General features: G+C 59.0%; 1 protein-coding gene across 3 annotated transcripts in view; it reads right to left on the minus strand.

The window, feature by feature from the left end:
• Positions 1-504: 504 nt before the first annotated feature.
• Positions 505-25,527, minus strand: part of WDR1 (WD repeat domain 1) — a 41,710-nt gene continuing 16,687 nt past the window's right edge. Inside the window, exons 4-16 of one of the 3 annotated variants that reach the window (XR_011567273.1) lie at positions 24,534-24,681; positions 23,125-23,305; positions 15,667-15,744; positions 15,202-15,282; positions 14,633-14,866; positions 11,476-11,565; positions 9,848-10,002; positions 8,663-8,750; positions 5,635-5,745; positions 4,439-4,612; positions 2,605-2,749; positions 1,249-1,471; positions 505-1,206 (exon numbers count right to left, since the gene is read on the minus strand). Coding sequence is in view for 2 of the 3 variants with exons in the window: in XM_070791808.1 (XP_070647909.1) it covers positions 1,365-1,471; positions 2,605-2,749; positions 4,439-4,612; positions 5,635-5,745; positions 8,663-8,750; positions 9,848-10,002; positions 11,476-11,565; positions 14,633-14,866; positions 15,202-15,282; positions 15,667-15,744; positions 23,125-23,305; positions 24,534-24,681 (1,592 nt within the window). In the remaining variant the exon portion in view is untranslated. Of the gene's footprint in view, positions 1,472-2,604; positions 2,750-4,438; positions 4,613-5,634; positions 5,746-8,662; positions 8,751-9,847; positions 10,003-11,472; positions 11,566-14,632; positions 14,867-15,201; positions 15,283-15,666; positions 15,745-23,124; positions 23,306-24,533; positions 24,682-25,527 lie in introns of all 3 variants that reach the window. The other 2 variants (XM_070791808.1, XM_070791807.1) reach the window with 2 other exon arrangements.

A 25,527-nucleotide genomic window follows, 5' to 3' on the forward strand; every position in this document is an offset into this window, starting at 1 on the left:
TTCCATTACTAATTTAAATGCTTGGGAATTTAGTTTTTTTCAACATCGGAATGCACACTATTTTTTACTTCTCAAGGCAGTACCAGAAAGGTCATGAACTGCCACAGAACTTGAGCGTCAGGCAGGACTGAGCTCAACCTGTCCGACGCTTTCAGTATACAGACAAATTCAGGTGCAGAAAAGCGAGGTGGTCCAAGACACACAGTATTGGGCAGTTGGGGCAGGAGGGGATCCTGAGGTTCCATGCCTTCCCGAACCATCCCCTGAGGCTGCATGCCAGTGAGATACCCAGGTCATGGGGTCCCATGTAGCTTTCCAGCCCCCGCTCCACGTGTCCCCATTACACAAAGTCAGCAACCCACAGTGAAGAGAAAAGATATTTAATTATTTCTCTGTCTAATCTCTTAAAGCGCTCAAAGTATTTTCACAAGTGCAAGGGGAGGGCCCGCTCTCAGCCAGCATTTTACCAGTGATTCCGACAAACGCAGAGACTCCAAATCACCGTGCTTTATATACTTATTTTAATTTCCGCACTGGTAAAGAAAAGGAAGGTGTAAATGAGGACAAGTTAGTTTACAGTGACTCCATATTTGCCTTTTAAATTAATCTGTTCTCTCGAGGGCAGAGGATAGAAAGACAAGAAAAAACATCAAAGCACAAGAGTGAACTGGTGAGCAGGATGCCTCCCGTCCCGCTAGCAGAGGATCTGAAGGCCTGGAGGCAGCGCAGTAAACACGGACAGGCATGGATTAAGATACACTGGAAGAAAAACAAAAACCAACCCCCACGATTCCATTCTCAAAACCAAGCACAGAAACTGACAGTGAAACGTGGAGTTCCGTGTGCGCCCGTCAGCCTGAAACCAGCGCCACCTGCTCCACAGCATCGGCCCTGCCGGCCCCTCTTCTCGAAGGTACAGAAACCAGAAGGACCCGCAGGTGGGGAGCGCGAGGGGCTGCAAGCCCCTCGGGAGCCACGGGAGGGTCTGTGTGCTTTGGAGGCTCTGCCTCTGGAATGTTCTGCGCAGCAAGCGGTGGGTCTGAGTCAGGCGCCACACGTGGTTGAAGGTGCCCACTTAATTTCCCATGTGCAAACGGTCAGGGTCTAAAGCTTTCAGAACTTGGGACAGACAGGATGGCCCAGCGAGCTGGCAGGTGGGCGGTGGGCCCCCTCCCTCCAGGGGGCGGGGCCGAGGGTGGGCACGAGGTGCGGCCCCTCCCCCAGGAGGCAGGGTGGGGTGGGACCGAGGTGAGGCCCCTCCCTTGGGAGGCGGGGCAGGGGCGGGGCAGAGAGGAGTGACAGAGGCGGAGCTGCGTTCACCCCACGTCCCTGATTCGGTGTCGAGTTGGTGTGAGGGGGGCTCCTCAGTAGGCGATTGTCCACTCTTTGACAGAGGCGTCGTGCGAGGTCGTGACCAGCGTGTGCTCATCCAGCCAGGCCAAGCTGCTCACATGGTGGAGCCGGTGCGCATCTGGGGAGAAAAGAGGCGGCGGCTTTTGAACTCCGCGGCCACGGGGACACCCTGGGCTGAGATTACCCGCAGGGGTCACGGCAGAAACCCAACACGATCCTCCTGCTCAACCAGACCCCCTTGCCCTCTTCTCAGCGGGGGAGAGTCTGGGTGATGGGAGGGGCAGTGGCCGGGCTCCTCAGCACCCCTACCCGCGCTGGGACCCCTGACACTCGGGGATTAGCAGCCAGCCACCCCTGGCTGCAGCTTCCTGGTACCAGCAGAGTCCTGACAACCGGGGGGGGGGGGGCGCAGAATTGCCCCTCCCCACAGGGGTACAAGTCTGTCTTTCTGTGCCTAAGGCAACAATATACAGACAACACACAGACAGGACACAGTGTTAATTCTGGTAGGACCAAGACCACAGTGAATAAAAAAGGTTGGTAACACAAGCTGGGGAACCCTGCACACAACAGCCTGACCTCAGGCCAGTGCACATTCAGTGACCTGCGACCCGCCTCCCCCCCGCCCCCCAAGTCCAGTCCAAGGACTGGACTTCCCACCCTCTACTCTGAGAGCTCCTTGCTGCATCTTGAACTTGAGTCTTCCTACAAAACCAGCACTGCTTCCCGTGGAGACCAGGATGGCCCATCTAAGTCTGCTCTGCTCCCCACCCCCATTCTGAACCAAGGAGTGCGCCTGCCTGCACACCTGAGGACAGCCCACTGGTGCCCTTCCCCCACCACCTGAGAAAGAGCTCTTGATGGGGGGTGAGGGTGGGGCCTGACACAGGTGGGGACCCCTCTCCCACCTGACATAACTTTTTTGAATAGTAGAGGATCCCATTTATATTCAACATAAAAGGCTCCCTGTGGGGTAGAGACTGAATGGAAAGGGACCAGAGCCCACATGAGGTGGTGGAAGGTGGGGACATGGGGACAGGAGAACTGAGATCCACCCTGGATGGACATGGTTGCTGGATGGATGCTGGGCACACGGTGTCCTCTGCATGTCTGCCTGGACCAACAGAGATGTTTGCTGGATGGCCAGGCCTCCCGAGGGGGCCACCTCCCTAAAAGCACAGAAGGGACCCTCGGGCCCTGGGGATGCCTCTCCGGAGCTGCTCAGGGAGCCGAGGTGGGTGGGAGCATCACCTTGGATCTTGACCCTGGTCTCAGGGTCACTCAGGGTCCACACATACACCATCATGTCCATGCCACCCGAGGCAAAATGCTCGTTGTCCGGAGACCAGGCCAGGCAGACGATCTTTGCGTGGTGTCCATAGAAAACGTTGTTCTCCTGGATGTGAATTGAAAATAGGTGGCAGGTCAGGGTCCAGGCCAGAGTGAGTGGGCATCATCTCACCTAAGGTCAGGCTTCTCACCAACTCACCGACCCCTCATAACATGCCCAGGGTGCCCACTGCTCAAAGGCACAGACAGGAGCAGCCCAAGATCAAGCAGCGGCTGCTGCACCCCTCCCAGGATCCTGGGACTCTGGGGCTGTCCTCCTAGCATGTGTCAATGGGCCACATGTGCCCACCTGCCTGCAGAGCTCTCTGCCCTAGGGAGGGGACAGTCAGAAAAGTAGGAATAGAAAGCACGAGAACGTCCTATTGGCATGGACCAGGCCCTATGCGTGTATGGACGGAGGAAGTGGCTGCCCCCCAGACATGTGCCACTGCCCTGGAGACCGAGTTGGGTGGTGTGCTCTGCAGGCAGACATCTGTCCACAGGAGCACGTGTCTACAGCATGTGCCAGCCTCGAGCCGCTGTCTTACCAAACGGGTCAATGTGAACAGAGTTAATGCTCTCTAACTAAACTAATGCTTTTACTTCGAGTATTCCACCTTGTTCTTAATTCCTAGATTAACCATGATTTTCGAGTTTGCCTCTTTCATTTTTTGTTGAGTCTACGCTGCAGATTACTCAGCATGCTGTAAACTTGTTATATGCAAATGAAATCACTTAAGATGTGATAAATGCAGGATTTGATAAATGTGCTACTCAGGTGGAAGGAACCTCCTAGGAGGTGGAATGTTCTTCATGTTGACGGAGGTGTGGGTCGCAGTCAGAAGCAAAGCATGAGTATATACTTAGGTTCTCATTCATTCTTCATTATATGTAAATTTTACAGCCAAAACTAAGAAACCAGTAAACTCTAGTCAATATGTGGGCTGATATACTTAATGGCAAAATATACACTTAAATGCACTAAAAAATTAGATTACTAGATGGGTAATGTGACACAGTAAAATGGTTAATGGTAGAATCTAGGGGGCAAATTCTTTGGACTCTGCTATAAATTTCAAAGCTGTCCTAAGGGTTGGAAGTTGGGGGTGGGGGGGAGGTTGGCTTGGTGGGGGGGACTGGAGGGACCCCTCCTCCCATCTGCCCTGTGGTCCAATCACACCAGCTCCCTCATACCCAGAGGCTGACCAGAGCCCTCTGGAGTGCAGTCTCTTGTGAAACGGGTCTAAGGCTTTCTCACGCCTCCCAAGCCAGGGCCGGATGAGCTTCCGGGGTCCTGGCAATGGGGTCCTCTTTCACCCATCCACTGCCCAGGGACCCCCCCCCCCCCCACCCCGAGTGCAAGGCCACATCTGGACGACCAGCACTCACACTTGACAGGACTTTAAGTGGCAATGATATCCAAGAAAAAAAAAAAAAAACCTAGCCTAAGCCCTTTGACAGAGAAGGTCCCAGAAGTCACTGGGCAATACTGCCGAGGTGAACCTACCAGCCCGATTTCACAGCAGCCTGGCCCCTACTCAGGCCCCTAGCTTTCTGGCAACTTTGCTACGAGCCCACAAACTGCTGGACGGCAGGGGAAGTCTCCTTGGCCCACGTCATTCACGCTCCGGGAGCAGCAAAACTGCGTGTCCTGTGCACCCGCCCCATCAGTGATGACCAGGGAGAGAGGCTGTGAACCCCTCCTGCCATCTGTGCTGCCTGGTGTGGGGCCAGGGCAGGTGGCCCGCCCACTCACCGAGTAGCCGTCGGCAACGCTGAAGACCGTGACCACTTTGCTGGCGTCGCACACAGCGAGGAAGGCGCCGTCGTGGGAAAACGCCAGGTCGGTCACGGGGCCCTTGGCCTCCAGGAGCTTGCCCTCGTCCTTCAGCGTGGTGCCCAGGATGGAGTAGAGGCGGACGTTCCCATCCTGCAGGAGGACAGAGGGGCAGCGGGTCACTCCCCTGACATGGGCGCCTGTGCCCACAAACACTTGTGCCCTCCCTGCCCCCACCCCACCCCCGACTCTCCTGAAGCCCATCCTCCTAGAGGGAGGGGCCCGAGTATCCGTAAGAAGTAGTGCTTTTCCTCCCCACCGACTCATGCCCGGCTTGGCCACATGCCAGCTCAGGTGCCAGAATAACTACCCCTTCGTCCCCAGGTGCCAGAGGACATGTCCTACAACCCAGCAGCAGCTCTGGTGTCTGGCTTAGCATAGTGGGCAGAATTACATGAAAAGAGGTTTAATTATCTTAAAATCACATCAAACTGCGGATCCCAGCCTCCCCAACCCTAACTGTGATCTGGGTGTTTGGGTGCTCACGAGACTGCCCCTTTTATAAAATTTCCAGTATGTTCCAATCAACTGTCCACAGGCCGAGCTCTGAGAAGCACCTGTACAGGCGTTAAGTCTCCAGCGAGGGCCCCTTGTCCAACCTGACTGTGCACTGAGCCTCACCATCTGTCCCGTGCCCTGTACCCCATGCCCCTCCCCGGCCCGGCAGATCCCCTCGGGCACCAGGCTTCTCTCCCTGTTCTGTCCAGCCTCTGTCCTAGCAAATGCCCCATCCTTGTGCGGTCCCAGCACTTCTCTGCAGGGGCCAGGAGGTGAGGGGAAAGAGTGGACGACGGGAAGTCAGACTCGGGGAAACTGAAGCCCTCTGGCGGGCGCTGCACTGCACGGGTGTGAAGGCTCCCCTGTCCCCTCCCTGTGCCCACAAGGCTCTCCCACCTGCCCCCAGGACCGACACCCAGGCTGAGGCCTTCCTTGCCCTGTGCCCCTAGCACAGCCTGCTCACTGCTGGGACCCTGGTCTCCTGGGGGGGAAGGGGGCAGCCCAGGGAGATTCTCACTTGGGTGGCAGGAGGTAGCCTGGCACCCACACAGCCCTGACCACCCTCCCCCAAATCACTCAAAGACCCTAGGGCAGAGGGTGTGGGGACAGGGCCTTACCGCGCCCCCGACGGCCACTGTCTCACCACCCGGGTGCACGGCCACTACTTCGGGCTCATAGCCGGGGTTGTCGATGCTGAAGCACTTCCTCTGGTCCTTCAGCAGAACGATCTGGGAAACACACAGACAATGCGGTTAGAGCAGAGGCCCGGGACAGATGGCCCAGGCCGTCCGGGGGTCGGGGGCAGGACAGCGCGGGGCGCCAGGACAGGGCTTCAGCCGCACTAAGTGGGACCACCCGAGGGCCCCGCAGTGTTACTCCCTCATCAGCAGCAATGGTGCTGTCCCTACCCCCCACCCGGACGTCTGGGTAAGCCATCTGCTGCTTTTGAACTTGAATTCCTCCAACTACACACCAGCGGGCGTAATGACAGAGCTCTGCTAAGCAGACTGTCCTGGGTTCAAGAAGACACAGCACGTGGAAGCGACGAGCCTCTAATCTGACACCAGAAATGAACGGGACCGGCTGGACTTCTAAGTCCTGGCCTTTCAGGTCTGTCCAAAGAAACATCCTTTGCAACCTCCACCCGTGGTGTATGAAACTGCTAGCAACGTCACTGGTGAGTCCCCAGAGCTTGGGGACAGTGCTGGTGGCCCCCCCCCAACCCCCAACTAACAGAGGGGAAACCGGGCCCCTGGGGGCTGACTCCAGCGGGCAGACAGCACAGCAGCGCTGGGAGTGCGGGTCTGTGGAGGCCATCTATCTGTCCCCAGCCCTGGCAGGGAGGGGAGGACAGGACACAGATGGCTCATGGCTAAGCGGCCTGGAGGCACCCACGGCACACCCCGCCCCCTCGTCCCACCCTGGCCAGCTCCTGCCTCAGTTCCCCCGTGTTTGCCAGGGCAGGACAGAGTTGGCGGGCGGGGCTCAGCACCCAGGGGTGCAGGCCCTACAGAAGGGCTCTGCCGACACAGACAGGACTTGATCCTGGCTCAGCCACCTGCTGCCCGGGATGGGGGTTGGCAGGGGTGGAGGGGCAGGGGATGGACACATGCGGCTCATGAACTGTCCTGAGCCTTGGGCTCCCAGGGTTAAAAACCCAGCGGTGCCTAGACAGCCTGAGGATGGAATTCACGGCTCAGAGTAAACGAAGTGCCTCATAAAAAGCAAACAAAACCAGCCGCTGGAGCCTACCTGAGCCACGCACCCTGCAGGTCCCTGGGGTGGCAGGGTCACCTCCTGTCAATATAGGAGCAAACGAGGTGCAAGCCCTGCAGCTCTCAGAGCCAAGTAGGGACTCACATATGGGCTGCACGACTTCAAAGCCTTGCCCTGGCCACCATGCTGCATCTTCCACCCTCTGCACACGGCCCAGGGCCCCCCGATATGGTGACCCTCCTTTGTCCCCATCCCCTCCCACCTCTTGCTACCCCTCCTGGTTCTAATTCACTGGACTGTCCCAACAGCGTGGCCTCCACCTGTGATAGCTCTGGCTTGACCCCATCTGATCCCGGCTCAAGCCACCAGCGGTCCCAGGGGCAGGTAGCCCCCCTCCGCCATCCTTGGGGTTTGTTGTGGGCTCTGCTGTGGGGTGGGGGAGGTGAAGAAGCCCAGGCGATGGGCGGCAGCACCCACCTTAAAATCTGCTACGGAAAACTCACCTGGACAAACATTCACCCGAGTCGTCAGCCTGACTCAGGAAGCACCCCTACTGCCCGGCACCCCCGACAGAGAGACGGAGAGCCTTTGTCCAGACTCCGGTTCAAGTCTCCGAGGTGAGACCTGAATGTGGCTGCTCCCTGACCGAGAATCGTGGGCCCCTCCAGCATGGTCTGTGGACCCTACGACTGGCTGTGGGGAGTTCTGGTCAGGATGCCCGAGAGAAGCAGGGGAACAGCAGAATACAACAGGGCAGTCATCACACCTGATCGCATGGGCCATGGACTCCTGGGAACCCAGGACTAGACCCTGTACCCACCAGCCCCTTCTAAGCAGAGCCTCGGGCGGCTCTTCCCAGAACCTGTGAGCTCTCCCGGTGTGACCTTCTAGAAAGGCCACGTCCAGTCTTTCCCACACTCGCTACGGCGCTCCCAGTCCTCAATTCCTCGTGCACCCTCACTGGCCACCCCGCTGTCTGCTGTAATTGCTTGGCGGGAGGGCTGTGTTATCTAGGACACATAGGATTCCACACTCCCCGAAGCAATTAAGCTCCCAGGACGGAGGAGGGGCAGCGGATCCGAAAGACTCTCCGGAGCGGGTCTGTTGCTCGTGCCAACAGGGGCTCTGTTGCACCTGCCTCCTCCACCTTGCACGCTGGGACGCCCAGCCCTGGCGACAGACGGCGTCTGCTGCAGAGCAGTGTCCTGGATAAAGTGGGTCAGGCCTGGGTCTCAGTCAAGGGCGGTGTGTTCCGGAAATTTTAAGAAATGGCATGTAGACAGACCTTCACCGCCCTGAATGAGAACCCAGGCTGCCGGGGCTGGAAGAGCAGACCCCGCGGAGGCCCGGGTGCCACCCTCCACCATCACAGGGCCTCGGGGAGGGAGGCACGGCCACTCTCAGCCTCCTCGCTCGCGGAGGCAGTACCAACAGCCTGCTGTGTACTTCCTTGTAACCCGCCCTGTGAGCTGCAAGGGACGAGAAAACTAAAGCTCAGAGAGGGTGAGGAAAACGCCCAAAGCCACACAGCCAAGTGCTGCAGGGCTGGGATCTGCAATGAGTGGACTGAGCCACACTGGCTGTGCCTCTTGTGGGCGGCAGGGGCGAGGGACCACCCCGTGCAGGGCATCTGGCCCTCCAGTGTGGGCTCTGACCAGGCTGCCCGGGTTCAAATCCCAGCTTTGCCCTTTGCCGGACGCAGCCCTGGGGCAGCTTAGCCTCTGTGCCTCAGTGTCCCCACCCGTGAGGTGGGGATGATGCCTGCCTAACTGATGGGGCTGCTGAGGATTCAGTGAACACGTGGGAGGCCCTCAGCACACGCAGCAGAGCTCTCAGTAAAGAAGGGGAGAACGGCTGTGGAGGGACGTGGGGACCAGACACTGCGCAGTGTGTCTGGACCTTCTGGTCAGACCCGGGTGGGAGCCGTACCTGGCCAATGCACACGACCACGGTGTAGCCCCCGGGGCCGACGGCCAAGCACTTCGGCTGGACGTCCAGTTTCACGACTCCCTGTCCGCTGTGGAGAGAAGGATGTGTTAGTCTCCAGGGGTGCAGGGCAGGCATAGACACTCACTCAGTGAGGACCACAGCTGCTCGGGGACAGGTGGGAATTCCGCCCGATCGTGGCCGAAGGAGCCTCTGCTAAACAGACATGGGAGGGAGGAAGGAAAGACTCCCCGACTCTAGGAGAGAGTCGAGATGGGGGGCTGGGACGAGGGGTGGGGGCGGTGAGAGGAGGTGAAGGCGGCACGTCCCGCATCTGCGCCGAGGGCCGCCCCCCTGCTGCCCTGTCCTGGGTCGGGCCCCATGTGCGCCGGCCAGAGACCCTGGCTGGCACTCCCTGGGTTCAGACAGAATTTAGTTCTGGTCCTGACCTCCCAAAGAATCTGGCTTGGATGATGAAGAATCTGCCTGCAATGTGGGAGACCCAGGTTCAATCCCTGGGTCGGGAAGATTCCCCTGGAGGAGGGCATGGCAACCCACTCCAGTATTCTTGCCTGCAGAATTCCCATGGACGGAGGAGCCTGGTGGGCTACAGTCTATAGGGTCGCACAGAGTCGGACACGACTGAGTGACTAGCACTTTCACTTTCCCAGCCTTCCACGGCCATGACCAGTCTCCTCCTCAATGTAATTAAACAAACAAACAAATATATATATATATGTAACTGGCACTTTTAACGGGATGGGTGAAAACTGTCACCTTTACTTTTGGTTAATGGAGAAAGACATGGCAACCCAGTATTCTGGCCTGGAGAATCCATGGACACAGGAGCCTGGCGGGCTCCAGTCCACGGGGTTGCAGAGTCGGACACGACCGAGGGACTTAGCACTTTTGGTTCAAACTACAAAGACACATCCCAGAAAAATCTGCACACACAAACCACTTCTTAACAAACGGTAAACTGAGGAAAACGCCACAGAACTGAGCCAAACGTGGTGCCTCCCTGGCTGGGTGAAAGGGCCCCTGCGGCAGGGTGACCAGCCCGTGGCTCTGCCCTGGGTGCGCTGGTCAGCCCAGGCTTGGTAGCAGCAGCATGGGCCTCCCGAGGGCGACTCCACCACCGATGGGCTGAGGGGCAGGGGGGCGCGTCCAGCCCCGGGCAGCTCTCACCTGTAGTCCCGCAGCGTGAGGTTGGTGTACCGCACCGTGTCGTCCATGCTGCAGCTCACCAGCTGCCCGTGCTCGTCCACGGTCATCCTGGAAACCTGGTTCGTGTGGCCCTTCCCAGCAAAGGAGTCGTTCTCCCCCGTCTCAGAATCCCAGTAATGTGGGGCGGGGGGGTTAAGGAAGAGCCTGGCTTAGGATGCGGTGCATGCCCTACCCTGGGGAGGCCATGGCCCGTCCCCTCTCCCGGGCAGCACATTAGGGAAGGGACAGTGGGCACCGGGCCGAGTGAACTTCTTCGTGCACATTCAGCTCCAAATTTCAGGAAGCGGACGTTGTGATCAACCAGCAAGAGAGCACGCAGTGGGAGAGTCCACCCGTCTCTAGAATGAGAACTAGGCAGGTCGCAGGGCGGCACTGTCCTGCCACAATGGAGTGGCGCCTCTGTCCGAGGGAGCTCAGAAGGAAGCCCTGTGGGGACCCCACGTACCCGGGCCGATACCCCCTGACCCCCTCGCTCCCTTTTGCCTGCTGTCCAGCCCAGCACCTTCAGTGGGAGGCAGCCTATGCCCCGAGGACTGGCTGATGGCTGCCCAGGTGCCATTTGGCAACTGGTCCCAGGCTGACCGTCCGCTCGGGGTGCCCGAGTGTGAGCTGTTTTTAAGTTATGAGGCTCTCCTTTTACATCAACAAAGAAGCATTTTTGTTTGCACTGAGGACAGTTCCCCAGGAAGCTGAGGGCAATTTCTGCAGCTCACAGGTCTCAGGATGGGAGCCCCCCACCCCGCCTCCGCTGTGGATCCCCCAAGAGGTCAACATCATGGTGAGTGGACACCAGGGCTGGCCGGGGACGAGCAGGGAGGATGGGGTGGTGCCCGGAGTTGGGGGACATGGGGCAGGACCCTGGTTGTACCCTCTTTTCCTTCTGTTTTGAGGGGGCAGAGGGGGACCTCTGCCCTCCTCCCTTGGGGCTACGGGGAACTGTTCCCAGGAGGGAACCCTGTAGACAAGGAGCACCACGGAGGTGGGGGAAGCGCGGGGCCTGGGAAGCCCCTCCAGGGGCAGGGGCTGGGCTGCACAAGGGCAGGCCTCGCACGCAGCCACGATGCCTCGCCGAGCCAGGCCCTGCGGACATCACTGGCCATCCTGGAGCGGGAGGGTTGGAAGGGCTGCCAAGAACGTCTCGGGGGGACCCCAAAGCCCCGCACCGGGGGACAGGGCATGGGCTCTGCCCAGCTCTGCTGTCGCCGAGCAGAAGCCACTCAAGGTGTCTGAGCTTCGCTTTTCCCATTTTTAAGACAAGGGGACTCCCCCCAACAGGCTCTAAGTCCTTCTGGATCCTAATGCACATGGATTCTGCTGCTCGTGAGGGGTGAGGCCAGGACCAGGTCACAAACAGGGAAGTTCAGCAAACAGGCCCTCATGGCCGCACACAGCGAGTGACCCATCAGGTCAAGGCTGTGACCCGGAGCTGGAGGGCCCGAGTGTGGACCGGGCCACCTCTCGGTGGCCAGGACGAGGCAGAGGAGCCCTGTGGCCACCACCTGTCCAGCCTGGCCTCTGGCTCTGTGGGAACAGGAAACTCCCACCTCTCCTGCCAGGGCCTGCGGAGCCAGCACTGTGAGTCAAAGGATATTAATGTGTCCGTCGTGGCTCCCGGAGTAGATGTAAGACTTGCCGCCGTTTTTATGCACCGTCAGGCACTGGATGGATTTGCTGTGACCCTGCAGAGGAGACAGATGGGTGGGGTGAGCTGAGGACATGCCTGTGTCCAGCCAGTGACTGTCAAACGCTCACCGCCAGCTAAGCCCCAGGGAGAGGCCACGGCCCTCGTGGGCCTGAAACACCGCCCGCCGGCCTGGGTCAGCTGCCTCCTGCTGACCACCCCTTGATACCTGGGTCCCTCTCCACCCAGGCACTTAACCCCGACCTGCGTGGAGGACGGGGGTCTAGCGGGAGCCCCAGCAGAGCGCCTGGGTCTGTGCAGACTGACCCAGGCAGCCGTCCCCCGTCCCCAGCCATGGAGGACAAGCCCCCACCCAGCACTGGGTCTCCACGAAGGTGAAGGAGCAGTACTAAAGGCCTAACTCTCGCAGAAGCAGAACCCCAAAGCCACTGGACGGCCCAGAGAGTCTCCACCCAGAGACCCAGCTCACAGCTCTAGCTCTGTCCCTGGCTCGTGAGGATTCTTCTCTCCTGAGTTCCCTACTCTCACCAGGGCTGTGATCCCACAGCCAGGGCGGTCCCAGGGCTGTGATCCCTCCTTGATCAGCAACAAAGGGGCCCAGAACACTCGTGTACAACCAGATGACTGCTTTGAAGGAGGGCATTTTACCTCCCTTTCTAACTGCTTCTGAGATGGAAAAACCCTAAGAGATGGGGTTTAATCACAGCTCTTTCCCCTCCTCAGATGTAGCCGGGGCCCTCTGAGCATCGCTGACTGTTGCCATGATATGATGTGTGTACTATAAAGCAGAGACATTACTTTGCCAACAAAGGTCTGTCTAGTCAAAGCTTTGGTTTTTCCAGTAGTCATGTATGGATGTGAGACTTGGACTATAAAGAAAGCTGAGCAGCGAAGAATTGATGCTTTTGAACAGTAATGTTGGAGAAGACTCCTGAGAGTCCCATGGACTGCAAGGAGATCCAACCAGTCAATCTTAAAGGAAATAAGTCCTGAATATTCATTGGAAGAACTGATGCTGAAACTGAAACTCCAATATTTGGCAACCTGATGCAAAGAACTGACTCATTGGAAAAGACCCTGATGCTGGGAAAGATTAAAGGTGGGAGGAGAAGGGGATGACAGAGGATGAGATGGTTGGATGGCATCACTGACTCGATGGACTCGAGTTTAAGTAAACTCCAGGAGTTGGTGGTGATGGACAGGGAAGCCTGACGTGCTATGGTCCACGGGGTCGCAGAGTTGGTCATGACCGAGCGATTGAACTGAACTGAACTAACTGCTCCTGGGATGGAAATCTAAGAGATGGGGTTTAATCACAGCTCTTTCCCCTCCTCAGATGCAGCCAGAGCCCTCTGAGCATCACTGACTGCTGCCACCACAAGACATGTTTCATCAGAGAAAGGAACACACAGTTCTCAGGACCCCTGAGTCCTTTCCACAGGGCAGCGACCCACCAGGCCTTACCGGGAGTCTTGCCCCACGCAGCCTGGGAACCCAGACAGAACCTGTGAGCAACGGGATGCATTGGGACTTGGCCCGCCCCATCTGGGGCAGCAAGCAGCCTTGCCAGGAGCCTGTGAGCACTGGGGCTCTCCAGCGCCCCACAGACGAACGCTGTGACAAGCGGGCCTGCTCAGGTGATTCGATTCTGATGCAGCTCCAACTCGAGCCACAGGATCACCTGGGTGCGCCTTAAAAGTACCGAGCCCTCAGAGCTTCCTACGGTCTCTGACGGCACCCCGACGGGGCTGGCCAGGCATCAAGCCCTTTATGGAAATGTCCAGATGACCTGAACGTGCACTAGGGTTGAGAAGAGCTGATTTAACTCCAGCCCAGTTCCTGGGCTCACCCGCAGCCTGATGTTGGCACCAAACACCCCTCGGGATTCACAAGCTAGCTACACAAGGCCTAAGGAGGCAGATGGCCTGGCCTGGCCCCTGCCTCACGGGCACGGTCATCAGGAAAGCCATGAGCCCATGAAAGCCACCAGCTCACAGACTGTGGGGTGCACACACACTGCAGGGTCAGGCAGCTGGCAACCCACAGCCTGAGGGAGGGATTGGGCCCCCGGGGAATAATCCCAGCCTGGTCTACACCCAGGCCGCGGGGCCCAGGCGTGTCCCAGAGCCTGTCTGCGTGGCCCGAAAGCAGCTGAGCGAGCAGGGCGTGAGGAGGTGCTGACGTGTGGCCCCAGGGCTCAGCCGCAGGACAGGGAGCCGCTTGAAGCCTTGCTGTGGAGGCCCCTCCCTTGAAAGCATGGCTCACCCAGGGCTGCCAGGGCAGGTGAGGGCGACCCTGAGCACCCGACCCCGCAGCAGAAGCAAGCCCGTGGGCAGCAAGGGGGTCAGAGCGGGGCCCTGAGACACAGGAGTTCCCAGTCTGGCTGCGATTTCCTGAGATGCCACCATCTCCAGGGCTGAGGGAGGGAGAAGGCACGGCCCCACCTGGACGGGACACTCAGGGCAGATGCTGGTGGCCAGCTGGCCTGGGTGAGCCGTCCCGATGAGACGAGGATGGGAGGCAGGGAAGGGGGGTCTTCCCCAATGCCCTCCAGTATCGCTCCCTGCTGCCCACACCTCGGGCCTCTGCCCCTCAGGGTTCCACAGGCTTCTCCAAGTCCATGTCCGCTTCCAAGTTCCCACTCCCCACCACTGGCTGGTGCCCACCCTGCCCTAACCACATGGGACAAGTGCCTCCCCACTGATTCTCACATTCACACCCTGCACACCATCCCAGCCCAGCTCCAAGGCCAGCTAGGCTCCCCACAACTGCGGCCACACTCCGCCACATGCCTTGTCTCAAGGCTCAGCATCTTCCTCATCCTGCCTGATGTGGGGGACACAGCTGGTGGGCTCCTAACCGAGGAAGGCTGAGCCCCTTGGGACAAAGGAGCCCCGAGAGCAGGGGCCAGGGCTTTCATAACAGCTCAAGGGGATCTCAGCGCCTGGCTTCTCATCTCTGCTAAACTCACATCCCCAAAGCAACCCATGTCCTGCCGTTCCACTGGACCTCCACCTCGCCTCAGCTGCCCCTTCTCCGGCAGGACACCCACCTCCCCTCCGGCCAGCCCTTGCAGGCCAAGCTGCTCCGTGGCCCGGCCTTACCTTGATGACCCGCAGGGGTTTGCTGGGGTTGTTTTTGTCCAGGTAGTTGATGTAGCCAGACAGGGAGATGCTGAGGAGGTGGTCCTTCTGCCACAAGCAGCCCAGCTGCTGGTCCAGGACGTTGGAGCCCATGGTAAACGTGTTGACGACAGAGTTCACGTTGACGTCCCAGATTTTCGAGGTTTTGTCTCCGGAAGCAGAGAGCAAGTGGGTGCTATCAGGACTCCAGCTGATCTACTCCAACAAATGGTGGTCACGGGTCAGAGCATTCCACCGGGGGGGAAGAGACTCAGACACCGGAGCTGTGTCTACAGCCCCGGTGCCTGAGCAGGGATGACAGCCTGGGAGGTGGTGGAACACTCAGGGCAAGGACAGGACGAGCATCCCGGCCACAGGCCTCTGTGGGCTACGGCACCCTGTCCCGCGTGACCTTGAAGGTCTCTGCCAGTGCCCCCACTCCTGACCCCTCATCTCAAGCTTCCAACTTCAACCCGCATATGGATGATGACAAACGCAGACAGGCCCCACCATAAGCACAGAGCAAGCCATGAACACGGGCCTATACTCACAGCGTAAATGCCGCCGTCATGAGCCTTGCTTCCTCCCAGCGCACACACTTTCTCTCCTGTCTTCCCATCATAGATGAAGATCTTTCAGGAAATACAAACATGTGAATCACGTACGTGTGTATGAACACACGGATCCTGTGTAGGTGTGTATGCCCGGCCGTCAGCACACTGACTGAGCTCCTCCCACTCATCCCCGCTCCACCATCAAAAGGGTTGGCAACTGTGACTTTAAAGGAATTCATCAAAACTGGATGAATTTGGAGTGCCTTTTAAAGGAGACTGACAGAGAGATGGGGCTATCATGCTTTGAGGACACAGTCTCAAACTGAGTCGCATCCTGGGAGGAGGAGGGAGGGAGCTGCCCGTTGAGACCAGCTTCACTGAGTCTGTCTGTTTTGAACAACCAGAGGCCTAAGAGATGAACGAATGCTCCCCACTCCCCACCTCCCTGGTCCTGGACCTTACCTGGCCGTCGGCGCTGGCCGTGGCAAATCTGTTGCCGTCGGGAGAGAATCGCACGCAGTTGACGAAGCGGCCGTGGTCCTGTAGGAAAAGGGACGGTTAACCAGGGACAGGCAGTTCAGGAAAGCTCTCTACGAGCTCTGAGGCCCACGACCACCATGCATGCGAATGCCAGTCCACGGGAGCCCTCTGAGCTTGGCAGGAGCCCTGAGCGGACACGCCAAGAAGTCTGGCTCAGCCCCCAGCCTCGGCAGGGCCCATCTCTGCCTGCCAGGCCTCCCTGTTGTGACATACACACTCCCCAACCTCTGCAGACAGAAACGCCGCCCTCCCTCCGGCTCTTAAGTCCGCTCAAGCTCAGAACCCCTATGCTTAGTGAGGCTGGAACTGTAAGGCCTCGTTCCTGAGTCCTCGGAGCCTGGCCCGGGGCCCAGCACACAGCAGACGCTCATCTGGGCATTTGCTGAATGAACTGAGGTTTCAAAGAAATTAAACAGCGGCGATGACCTTCCTGGCAATAAGAGTCTGAGGAGATGTGACTTCCAGCGGTGATTCCATTACCTAAAGGAGTAAATGAAGTCGTTCTTTCCTGGGTCAATAAGGGTCTGCATCAGAAAGTGATCCTCTGAAAACCCCACAAGCCATCAATCTGAAGCCTGCCCCGTGCCAGCACGCATGAAGCAACAAGTGTCGTCAGTTCTCCTAAAGGTGCACGGGTCACCTGCCCCCGTGGCCACAGACGCCCCAACTGCAGGAAAAGCAATTTGACTCAATGCAAATCCCAGCCCCTACCAAGGTAAACCACCGACAGTTTTAAAGCCTGAGCTGCTGGGTTGGAAGGAGCTGCACGTGTTTGTGTATAAAGTTTATGGGTTGACTTGTCCTGAAGAGATGACTTCAAATCCCAGGACCTGTGAATGTGACCTCACTGGAAACAGGGTCTTTATGTGTGTAGTCAAGGTAAGATGACGCCCCTGAGGGTGGGTAGGCCCTGACCCAACACCACGGGGGTCCTCGTTGGGGGAGGGAATTCTGGACTCAGAGCAGACACTGGGGGACCACGTTGAAAGTTGTTGCTGAACCACAAAAGACGCCGGGATTCTTGGCCTCCGGAGAAGAATTCAATCCGGGCCAGAGATGAGGCTTGATCGCTCAGAGCTTTTGTGTAATAGAGTTTTATTAAAGTATAAAAGAGACAGACAAAGCTTCTGACATCAACATCAGAAGGGGGTCAGAAAGAGTACCCCCTCACTAGTGTTAGCAATGGAGGTATATACTTTTAATCAGTTATTACAGTGAATCAAAAGAATGTCTGGAGGTTGTGACTAGACCCACTCCCATAATTTACATTTTAAGATAACAGGATTAGCCAGGTTTTTTTTCCAGAAACTGTCCTCAAGCAGGATACATTATTGTTATATAATGCTAAGGAATGTAGAGGGGAAAAAAGTTTGTCCGTTTCTCCTCCTTGAGAATTCCAGACCCCTCTTCTCTTTGGGGACCCCTGGACTTATCAACCTGCCTAGGAACTGACTCAACATGAAGATGGGGGCAGAGACAGGGTTATGCACCCCCCTCCCCAGGATGGCCTGTGTTGCCTTTTTTGTTTATCACGTCCACTTATCCTGCTTCTCAGGCCAACCTTTCCGGCTCTCAGGCTTGCGTTCTGAGCTAGTTGGAGAACGGCCGTCTCCCAGCGGCCTCACGATCCATTAAAATGAACGAACTTTCCAAACTGGGCCCTCTGACTGCCCTTCCCCACGACCGCGGCTCTGTCACCCCACCACCTTGAGACCCCCTTGGGAGCCTCGGGTACCCTTCTTTCCCCAGGGGACAACCAGGCTCCAAGCGGCCCAGGTTCTGGGAACCCAGGTCTCCGGTTTCCCGTGCAGAGCTCTGGCTCTCGGCCCTGGACAGGAGGCAGGCAGGCCGGCTGGCTGGTTGAGCGGGGAGCCCGGGGTTCAGATCCTTAACTCCCCAGGCCCATGGCCAGCGGCCTGCTGTCCCCAGGGCTGCGAGGTAGCCTGCTGGGTGGCGAGGGCTCCCGGACTCTGTTCCTGGGGTAGTTCAGGACGAGTGCTGGGAGGGCATCTCTCAGTCCTCCCAGAACCACCCCATGGGGATGGGAGGATGGACAGGCAGAAGCGGCTCCTCCTGCACGAGGTCAGGAAAAACGACCCAACAGCTGCTCTGCACGCCTGCCCACAAGTCTGGTCCTCTCGTCCGCACCTCTACTGGCTGACCCTGCCCTGCTGTTCTGGGTTCCTGGGTGGTGAGATGGTCAAGGGACGGGGGTAGGCCAGCCCCCCTGGGTCCCTGTGACTGACCCGGCATGCCAAGAGTGCCCCGTGGTGGAGCAGATCATGGGGCCAAAGTAGGGACTATGCTGGGGGGAGTGAGGAACACGCTATGAGCCAGTGGGACCCTGGGTCACCCTGCAATGCCAGCTCGTTCAACTCCGGGTACCGTGGTTCCTTGGGACAACAGGACTAACCCCTCACACACCCAGCTCAGAGGTCAGCACAGTCACCAGGCCTCCCCCCTGCCTGCCACCCTCAACACCCCTGGCCCTACAGGGACGTCACAGACGTGGATCTGTCTGTCATCCCACCCCTGAACCAGGCAGGCTGCCGGGCAGGAGTCAAACTGGACAGGGCAGACATCCCTCCGCCCGGGGACCAGGCGCTGTGGCTTTAGAAAGTCTCCCCGTCAGCTTTTCCTGCCACTGGAGCCAAGAGCCCAGATGAGTGGAAGACTGATGTCTGCTCCTGAAAATAGCCAATTTAAAGGGAGGAACAGTGAGCAGACCATTAACCAGAAAAAAAAGGGAGTGGCTAAAAATAGCCAGTTTCACGGGGAGAGGAGGCCAGAGGACAAAGGACCAACGGGCTGGGGGAAACATCATGGAGGGTTCAGAAGACGGAGCTGGGCTCGGGGGCCCCGGACCCTCTAAGGTCCTGGAGGGGCGGTAACGTCCTGCAGGTCCCGGGGGTGCGGGCTGCCCAGCCTCAGGCGCGGCCAAGCCAGAGCTCTGACTGGGGCAGTGCCAATGGACCCTCCCGAGAAGCTCCCCACAATTCCCCCCGCCCACCCTGCTACTACCTGTGCCCCATCATCACCTCCCCCACTGTCATCGTACCCATCGTTATCCCCCCATCACTGCTGCTCCCCATCACCCCTCCCCGCCACGACTGAGAAACCCGAGACGGGAGCCACCAGCAGTAATTAGGTAATGCACTGAGTCCAGTCACTGACAGGGACACAGAGCCCCTGGGCTCCACTGAACTGACCAGCCCATCAGCTCGGGTGTCCCCAGAGCCCGCCCTGGCTTCACCGGCCTTGGTGGGGTCCTGCCGGGGGACTCCTACCTGCACATTGAAACCCTGGATCATCTGCTCCTGATCCCATGTCACAGGCTTGCAAAGGAACCAAACAGCTCAGATTCCTGGGCCCAGTGCCCCCACACTCCCTGAGGGCAGCAGATGCCTCCGTGGTCAGCACCCCAGGAGTGGGTGTCCATCCTGATCTGGAAGGCTACCTTGCCCCCTTCAGCCCACCGCCCCTCCCAAACCTGGCTCTCTCTTCCTCTGCAAGGTCAGGACCCTCTGTCAAGTGCCTGGAGGGGCAGCGCCACGTTTCTCCCCTGCCTCTCCAGTCGCCCTGCAGACCTGCCCAGAGTGACCACTGGACCTGATGGGAGAATCAAAAGGCTCCTTCGAACCCTCCTTAGGCTACTGACCATCCGCGGAGCTTGGCTGGGTCACCCCCTGCCCCACTGACCTTCCGGCATGACCCCCATGGACACGTACACAGCTTTCTGAAAAGCTGGCATGAGGGTGTGGTGGTTAAGGACACCTCAGGTCACCTGTGTGCCCAGGCCAGGGCCAGTGCAGAGCAGGCACCTGAGACACACTTGAATGCAAAGCTGTTTCCTGCCCTGTCCTAAGGACACAGGACATCACAACAGCCCGGAAACCTCACACATTGAAGCGCAAAATTTATGTGTCTAGGAAGGTGATACTTGCATCGCAGTAGACGGAGGCTCTAGAAGGAAGGGCAGCTCCTCCCACGGGGTGATGTGTGAGACACTCAGGTGCCAGACTATGCAGCCCACCTGGGCGAAGGGGAAGCCAGGCATCCCCTCCTCAGCCAGGGTGTGCTCTGCTCTCAGAGGCCTGGGGAGACACGGGCAGTTTCCAGTCCCAGATCACACAGCCACAGTCTGTGTGATGACAAGCGGGCCTGGGGCAAAGAAGGCCCCCAACGCTTCCTGCTCTGAGCCATCATTTCATCAGGCACACATACTATGGAATGGACCATGGACACAGTCACAGAGGTGTCTGCTCCAGGAGTGCCCACCTGCCCACCCGACGGAGGAGGAAGTAGAGGCTGGAGAAGCATGGAAACTCACCAAGGCCACAGGTGGCCAGGTGCAGACACACAGGTGAGCTAGAGATGCTTAGTGGGCCTGTGACCCCACATCCAGATGCACCTAGCCCAGGGATGCCCTCAGCAGGAAGAAGACCCCATAGGAGAGGCAGGGATGGGCAAGGGCCACCTGTCCTCTTTTCAGGCCACCCGGAGGGCCTCAAAGGGGAATCTAAAGCCCTGGGCACAGGACACTGCTGCCCACGGCCTCTGTCCCACAGCCGGTCCCCTGGACTCTGATGTCACTTCCCCAGGTGGGCTGGGGTCAATTTCAGGGGGAATTGGAATTGCAGCACCTCCACCTGGTGCCCTGCAGCCTCTCAGCCCATTTCAGGTTCAGACAAACAAGGATGGCAGGCCGGGCGGGAACCTGGACCGTCTGGCTACAGTTGGGCATGACTCAGCTTTGTCTCCACTCTTGCTCTGCCAACAGGAGGAGGTGGTTTAAACAAACTCTGAACAAGAAGGAAAAACAACAGGACCCCTGTGCTCAGGCCGGCAAGGTGACGCGTGGCCACCCAACGTGTTCTGTAACACTGCTTTCCTTCCACCCGGGTCCAAGCCTCCTGGGAGTTGATCTGAACACCAGTTACTCCTTTTTGAGGCAGCAACTTGAACTTGACCCCTCTGGGCTCCTCACACCCACCCCTTACCCCACAGCCCTAAACATGGCCAAGAGGAAGATGGCAGGAGCTGGAACGTGGACCAATGGGCAGCCCTCACGTTACAGATTTACTCTGGGGCCATGAGGGTCGAGGCCAGGTACACACGGAGGAGTCACAAGCTGACCTTGCTGTCAGCCCCTTAGGAGGCATTTTAGGAGGGCATGAGGGACCCCGAGCGTCCTCCTATCCTTTCTGTTCAAGGCCAACTGAGCCTCTCAGAATCTTCTCCAGCAGAAGCCCAACAGCTAGCTGCTCATGGACACTCACGTGTCCACCAGCGCCTCTCCTTTCGCCCCAGCCCTGGGGAACATGAACGAGGGCTTTCCTCACCCTGTTACCAGGGGGTGCTCAGGGGCAGGGCCAGCCCGCCGGCTGTAGAGCTGGCCAGCTGCGGTGCTGGGCTGCCACCCAGGACCCCATCCTTGGTCCGCAGCCCCTTCTGATCCCTGCTAGGTCCTTACACAGAAGACCTGGGGACAAGCTGTGTGCCCACCCTGGAGACAGATGTTGGCCGGGGCCACGGGGCGAGGGTGGTACTCCCAGATGAGAAAGGAGCATGGAAAGGGGAAGAACCTTCAGCCAGGTCCCCAGGTGAGCGATCATTTCATCAGGCACATGTACGGTGGAACGGACACATACATACTACAGAAGGAAGACTGGCAGGGGTGAGGAGCACAGGCTCGGGTCAAGTCTGGAAAGAATCCTGGGTCCACTTACCCCCCGCCGCCACTGAGCTGCTGGGTCTAACCCACGTCTGCAAAGAGCAACTAAATCCTTGGGTGGGTTGCGGGGGGCGCGGTGGGGGTGGTTGGAAAGAAGCCCTGTCCACCCACAGCTCAGCCAAGTAAAAACAAACACAACGAGTGTGCGGGGCGTGGGGAGCTGGGCGGGCTAGCTCCACAGGGATGAGCTGGGAAAGCCTCTGGTTGCCACGGAAACCTCCCCTCCTTCCTCCGCTGGGCACCGTGCAGGAAGCCTGGCTACTTGACTCAGCATGACTCATCCGTGCTCCAGAGCACCTTATCCTGCTCAGGAAACATGACCTTGAACACCACCCCACCACGACCAGCAGCCCCGGGGGCCAGCCTCTGGGAGGTGCTGGGGGTGTTGGGAGGGACTCCAGGTTGCCCACCCCGAAGGGCAGAGGAGCCGTGCCCACTGTGCCTCCCAGGCAGCCAGCCAGAGACCCTCCTCAGGGGCCCTGGGATAAAACTGACCCCGCTTCACCACCAACAGGGAACCTGGAGAAGCCCCTCTGCAGCCGGGCCGAGACCCATGTCCAGAAATGCTGCCCACGGCCTGGATCCTGTCCCCGGGACGCCCCAGGGGCCCACCAAGAACCCTCACCACCGTCGGGCCACGCCCTGCCCGCTCTTCATGACTCACCGCGTCATCATCAGAGTTTACAGACTCCTCAGCGAGCCACTAATATTCTGGACACGTCCCTGGACCTTGGCCAAGCCCAGCTCGGCCGCCTCCAGGGAACACAGCCAGCAGTAAAGGGCTGAGTGTCCTCCACTCTGCAGCTCAGCGAGGTCATGTCCACCTCTACACCAGGGCTGGCGGCCTTGCAGTGTTTTCACACGAGTCGCTGGGAGAGCAGGTCTGGAACCACGACTGCCCGTGGGTGGTCCGTGAGACTCACCGGTGGGCTGTCCGCAGCCAGGTGCCCTTCCTTCTATACTCAGACCCCTGGGGTGGGAAACGAGCCTTGGGGCCGCTCTGGGCCTGGGGAGGGCACTGCGCGCAGCCCAACCCCATGGCTAAAATGCTCTCACGCCCGTGTCCCACGCCCACCTTGCAGATGGATGAAGTGAGGCTGAGGGAGGGTCAGGCCCACGTGCAAAGCCTCGGGGACCGAGGCCCTGCAGTCGTTCCTACAGAAGGCTGTGTGGTTCCACTCAGCGTTTAGAGCACGCCCTACAGGCAGAGCACCCAACTCTGCTCACCACGTGCCACCTTACCGGTGTGACCCTGCCCTCATCCATCTCCCAGGAGGCGCCGGAGGGAACAGACCCAGACATCCCTGGAGCTCACGTCCTATGCCACACTGGTGGCTCAGTGGGCCTCACACTGGCACAACCAGAGGGCAGGCTGCCTCGGGCCTGGGCTCCCCTAACAGGGCCTCTTCGGGCCAGGATACTCGCCTGGTCAGAGATGTGCCCCCCGCCCAGTACACACACAGTCCCAGGGTACACCTGCTCCCCGCCCACCCCCGAGTGCTGGAACCATGACCCAGCGAACCTGGCATGAACTCTGTGCACGCATGACCTTCTGCCACCAGCATCTAACAGGTCTAGATTCCGCTGGCTTCACGCATAAGCCACAAAGCTCCCCCTAAAACTACCCTCCAAAGACGCTCACTTACGCTGATCGTGAACTTGAACTTGAACGGTGGCCCCTCAAAGAATGCAGCACAGTTGTCATCACTGCCAGTCACCAGGCGGTACGGCCGGCTCTGCTTGATGTCCACGCTGTTGATGACTTTGTTGTGGCCCGTGATCTCACCCACGGAGGAGCCGCTGTCCCACAGGAAGACAGCTCCGAACCTTCACCAACGAGAGGAGCCACAGGAGAGAAAGGTCAGGCCTTGCCAGGTCACTGGGACGGGCAGCTGTGTCGCTAGCGACCAGGGGTAGGGATGCCGGCGGGGGGGCAGCCCCGCTCATGATCACGCATCACACGTACTCCCCGAAAGAACCAACACACCAGCACCCTGGCTTCATCTGAAATGCGGGAGAGCTAGTGGGAGCGGCCCCGAGGGCCCTCGGGAAGGGACCAGGTGACCGTGTCTTACAGCACAGACTCAAGGAGCCCCCCACGTGAAGACGCCTCAGAAGCACCAGCCAGGCCAATGGCTCAGGCCTGGTTCACCAGTCTCACGGCCGTTTTAATGAGGGGGTGGGGGAAGTGATGGGGGGTGGTGGTTGGTGGTGGGAACCAGGAAACATACCAGGCCCCAGCCCCTGCTCGAAATGAGACGCCGCCATGCAGTCAGCGGGCAGTCGGCAGTCTATGAAAATGTGCTGTTTGTACTGCGAGCTATGACTCAGTGAAGAAGGAATTAAGAACAGGGATGACGTAAGAGATAATGGAAGGATGAATACCTATCAAGATACCCGTTAAAAGAAAGCCTGAGTAAGGGAAATGGAGACAAGTTCAAAGTGCTGGACAGCAGCAGCGGGGCTGAGGACAGAACCCTGCCTGCGCCTGGAGCCAGACACCTAGAGCAAGGTCCTGACCCTGCTGGTCAGCGGCCCTGTGAGGGCAAGCAGCCGCCCAGGGCCACCTGCCCAGTGTCCCTCCTCCCTAGGAAAGCCATGTGGGGTGTGCCCACCTGGCGATCACATCCAGCCTCCCCCCTCGGCAGGTGTGGCGGTGGGGAAGCTTCAGGGAGGAACCCCAGTAAACACTCTAAGGAGCCCCATGGTTTGACCTGCTCTGTCTCCCTGTATCTAGAACGTGTGCAGGATAGCACGGGTTTCAGGAGGCGAAGGGCCGAGGATGCCGGGTCAAAGGAGGTGCCTGGGCCCAGAGACAAACCCAGGGGTGGGGGTGGGGGGTGCTCCCTGTGGTGACACGTGGTTTTTGGACGTGCACTGCTAAAGCCAGCCCTGCATCAAAGGCCCGGCACCCACAGGACTCATCACACACCCCGCCACCCCCAGTCCGAGCCGTATGGATGTCACCGCAGCCCTCCCACCGGGGTGCCCAGGAGAGAAAGCCAAGCAAGGGACACAGACGGGGAGAGGGGGACGGGGCAGAGGCCAGACTCACTTCTCCCTTCCTTCCCCGACCACGGCGATCCTCTTACTGTCTTCCGTCCAAGCAATGTCCTTGATCTTCCCAGCGAAGGGCTGGTACTCATACTTCAGCAGGTGCTCCTTCTGCGTGGTGTCCCAGATCCTCAGCTTCCCAGACACGTCTGCGGGCACAACAGGGTGGTGAGGGCCACGCTCACCTCGGGGCCAAGGGCCGAGTGGGCTCTGGGCATGCCATGTGATGCTGCCCACCGTCCCCAGGCTGGTGGGCTGGCCTGGGCGGGGCTGGAAGGAGGCGCGGGCGGGGCTGGAAGGAGGCATGGGCATCCATCAGGTAAGCAGCACTCAGACGCCATCACTCAGAACCCGCTGCCTGTGAGGACCAGCACAGGATCTCCGTGTTTCCCCGGGGATCATGGGCCCTGCATAGGCTGTCAGGAAGCCCAGGGACGCACGGTGGCACCCCCTGAACCCCGGAAGCAGTCTGATTTATGACTGTATTCCTTTCCTTGAAGGGGGTCTAACTGGCACACAGGCTTGGGGCAACTACCTTTAACATTTAGGAGCTAAGGATCCTCATTTGCAAAACAGGAAAATCCTAGTGACACTGTCTCTCGGGTGTGGGTGCTGCACTGAACAGTGGAAACGAGAGGTGCCCCTGTGCCCTGCAGGCCTGCTCGTAGAGCCAGGCACCCCGCCAGCACCGGTGGCTGAGAGCCTCCTGGGAGACACACAGGTCGGCGCTGGGAGGGATGACACTCCAGGCAGAACCTGACGCCAAGCTGGTTTCTCACGGCAGCACTTGTGGCTGATCAGTGATAAAGCATCACCCCCTCCCTGCCCGTCACCACCCTGACACCCAGCTCCCAGCACCAACCCTGACACACCCCTTCCCAAAGGAGCAGGAAAGGTGGAGTGTTTTACAGGAACTCTCAAGGCTAGGAGCTCAGCCCCACGTGGGTCAGGGGTGGGGGTGGGGTGGCAAGGGAAGTCCCCTCCGCCCAGCAGCT

The sequence above is a fragment of the Bos indicus genome, chromosome 6 (genome assembly GCF_029378745.1).
Source record: "Bos indicus isolate NIAB-ARS_2022 breed Sahiwal x Tharparkar chromosome 6, NIAB-ARS_B.indTharparkar_mat_pri_1.0, whole genome shotgun sequence".
Classification (NCBI taxonomy): domain Eukaryota; kingdom Metazoa; phylum Chordata; class Mammalia; order Artiodactyla; family Bovidae; genus Bos; species Bos indicus.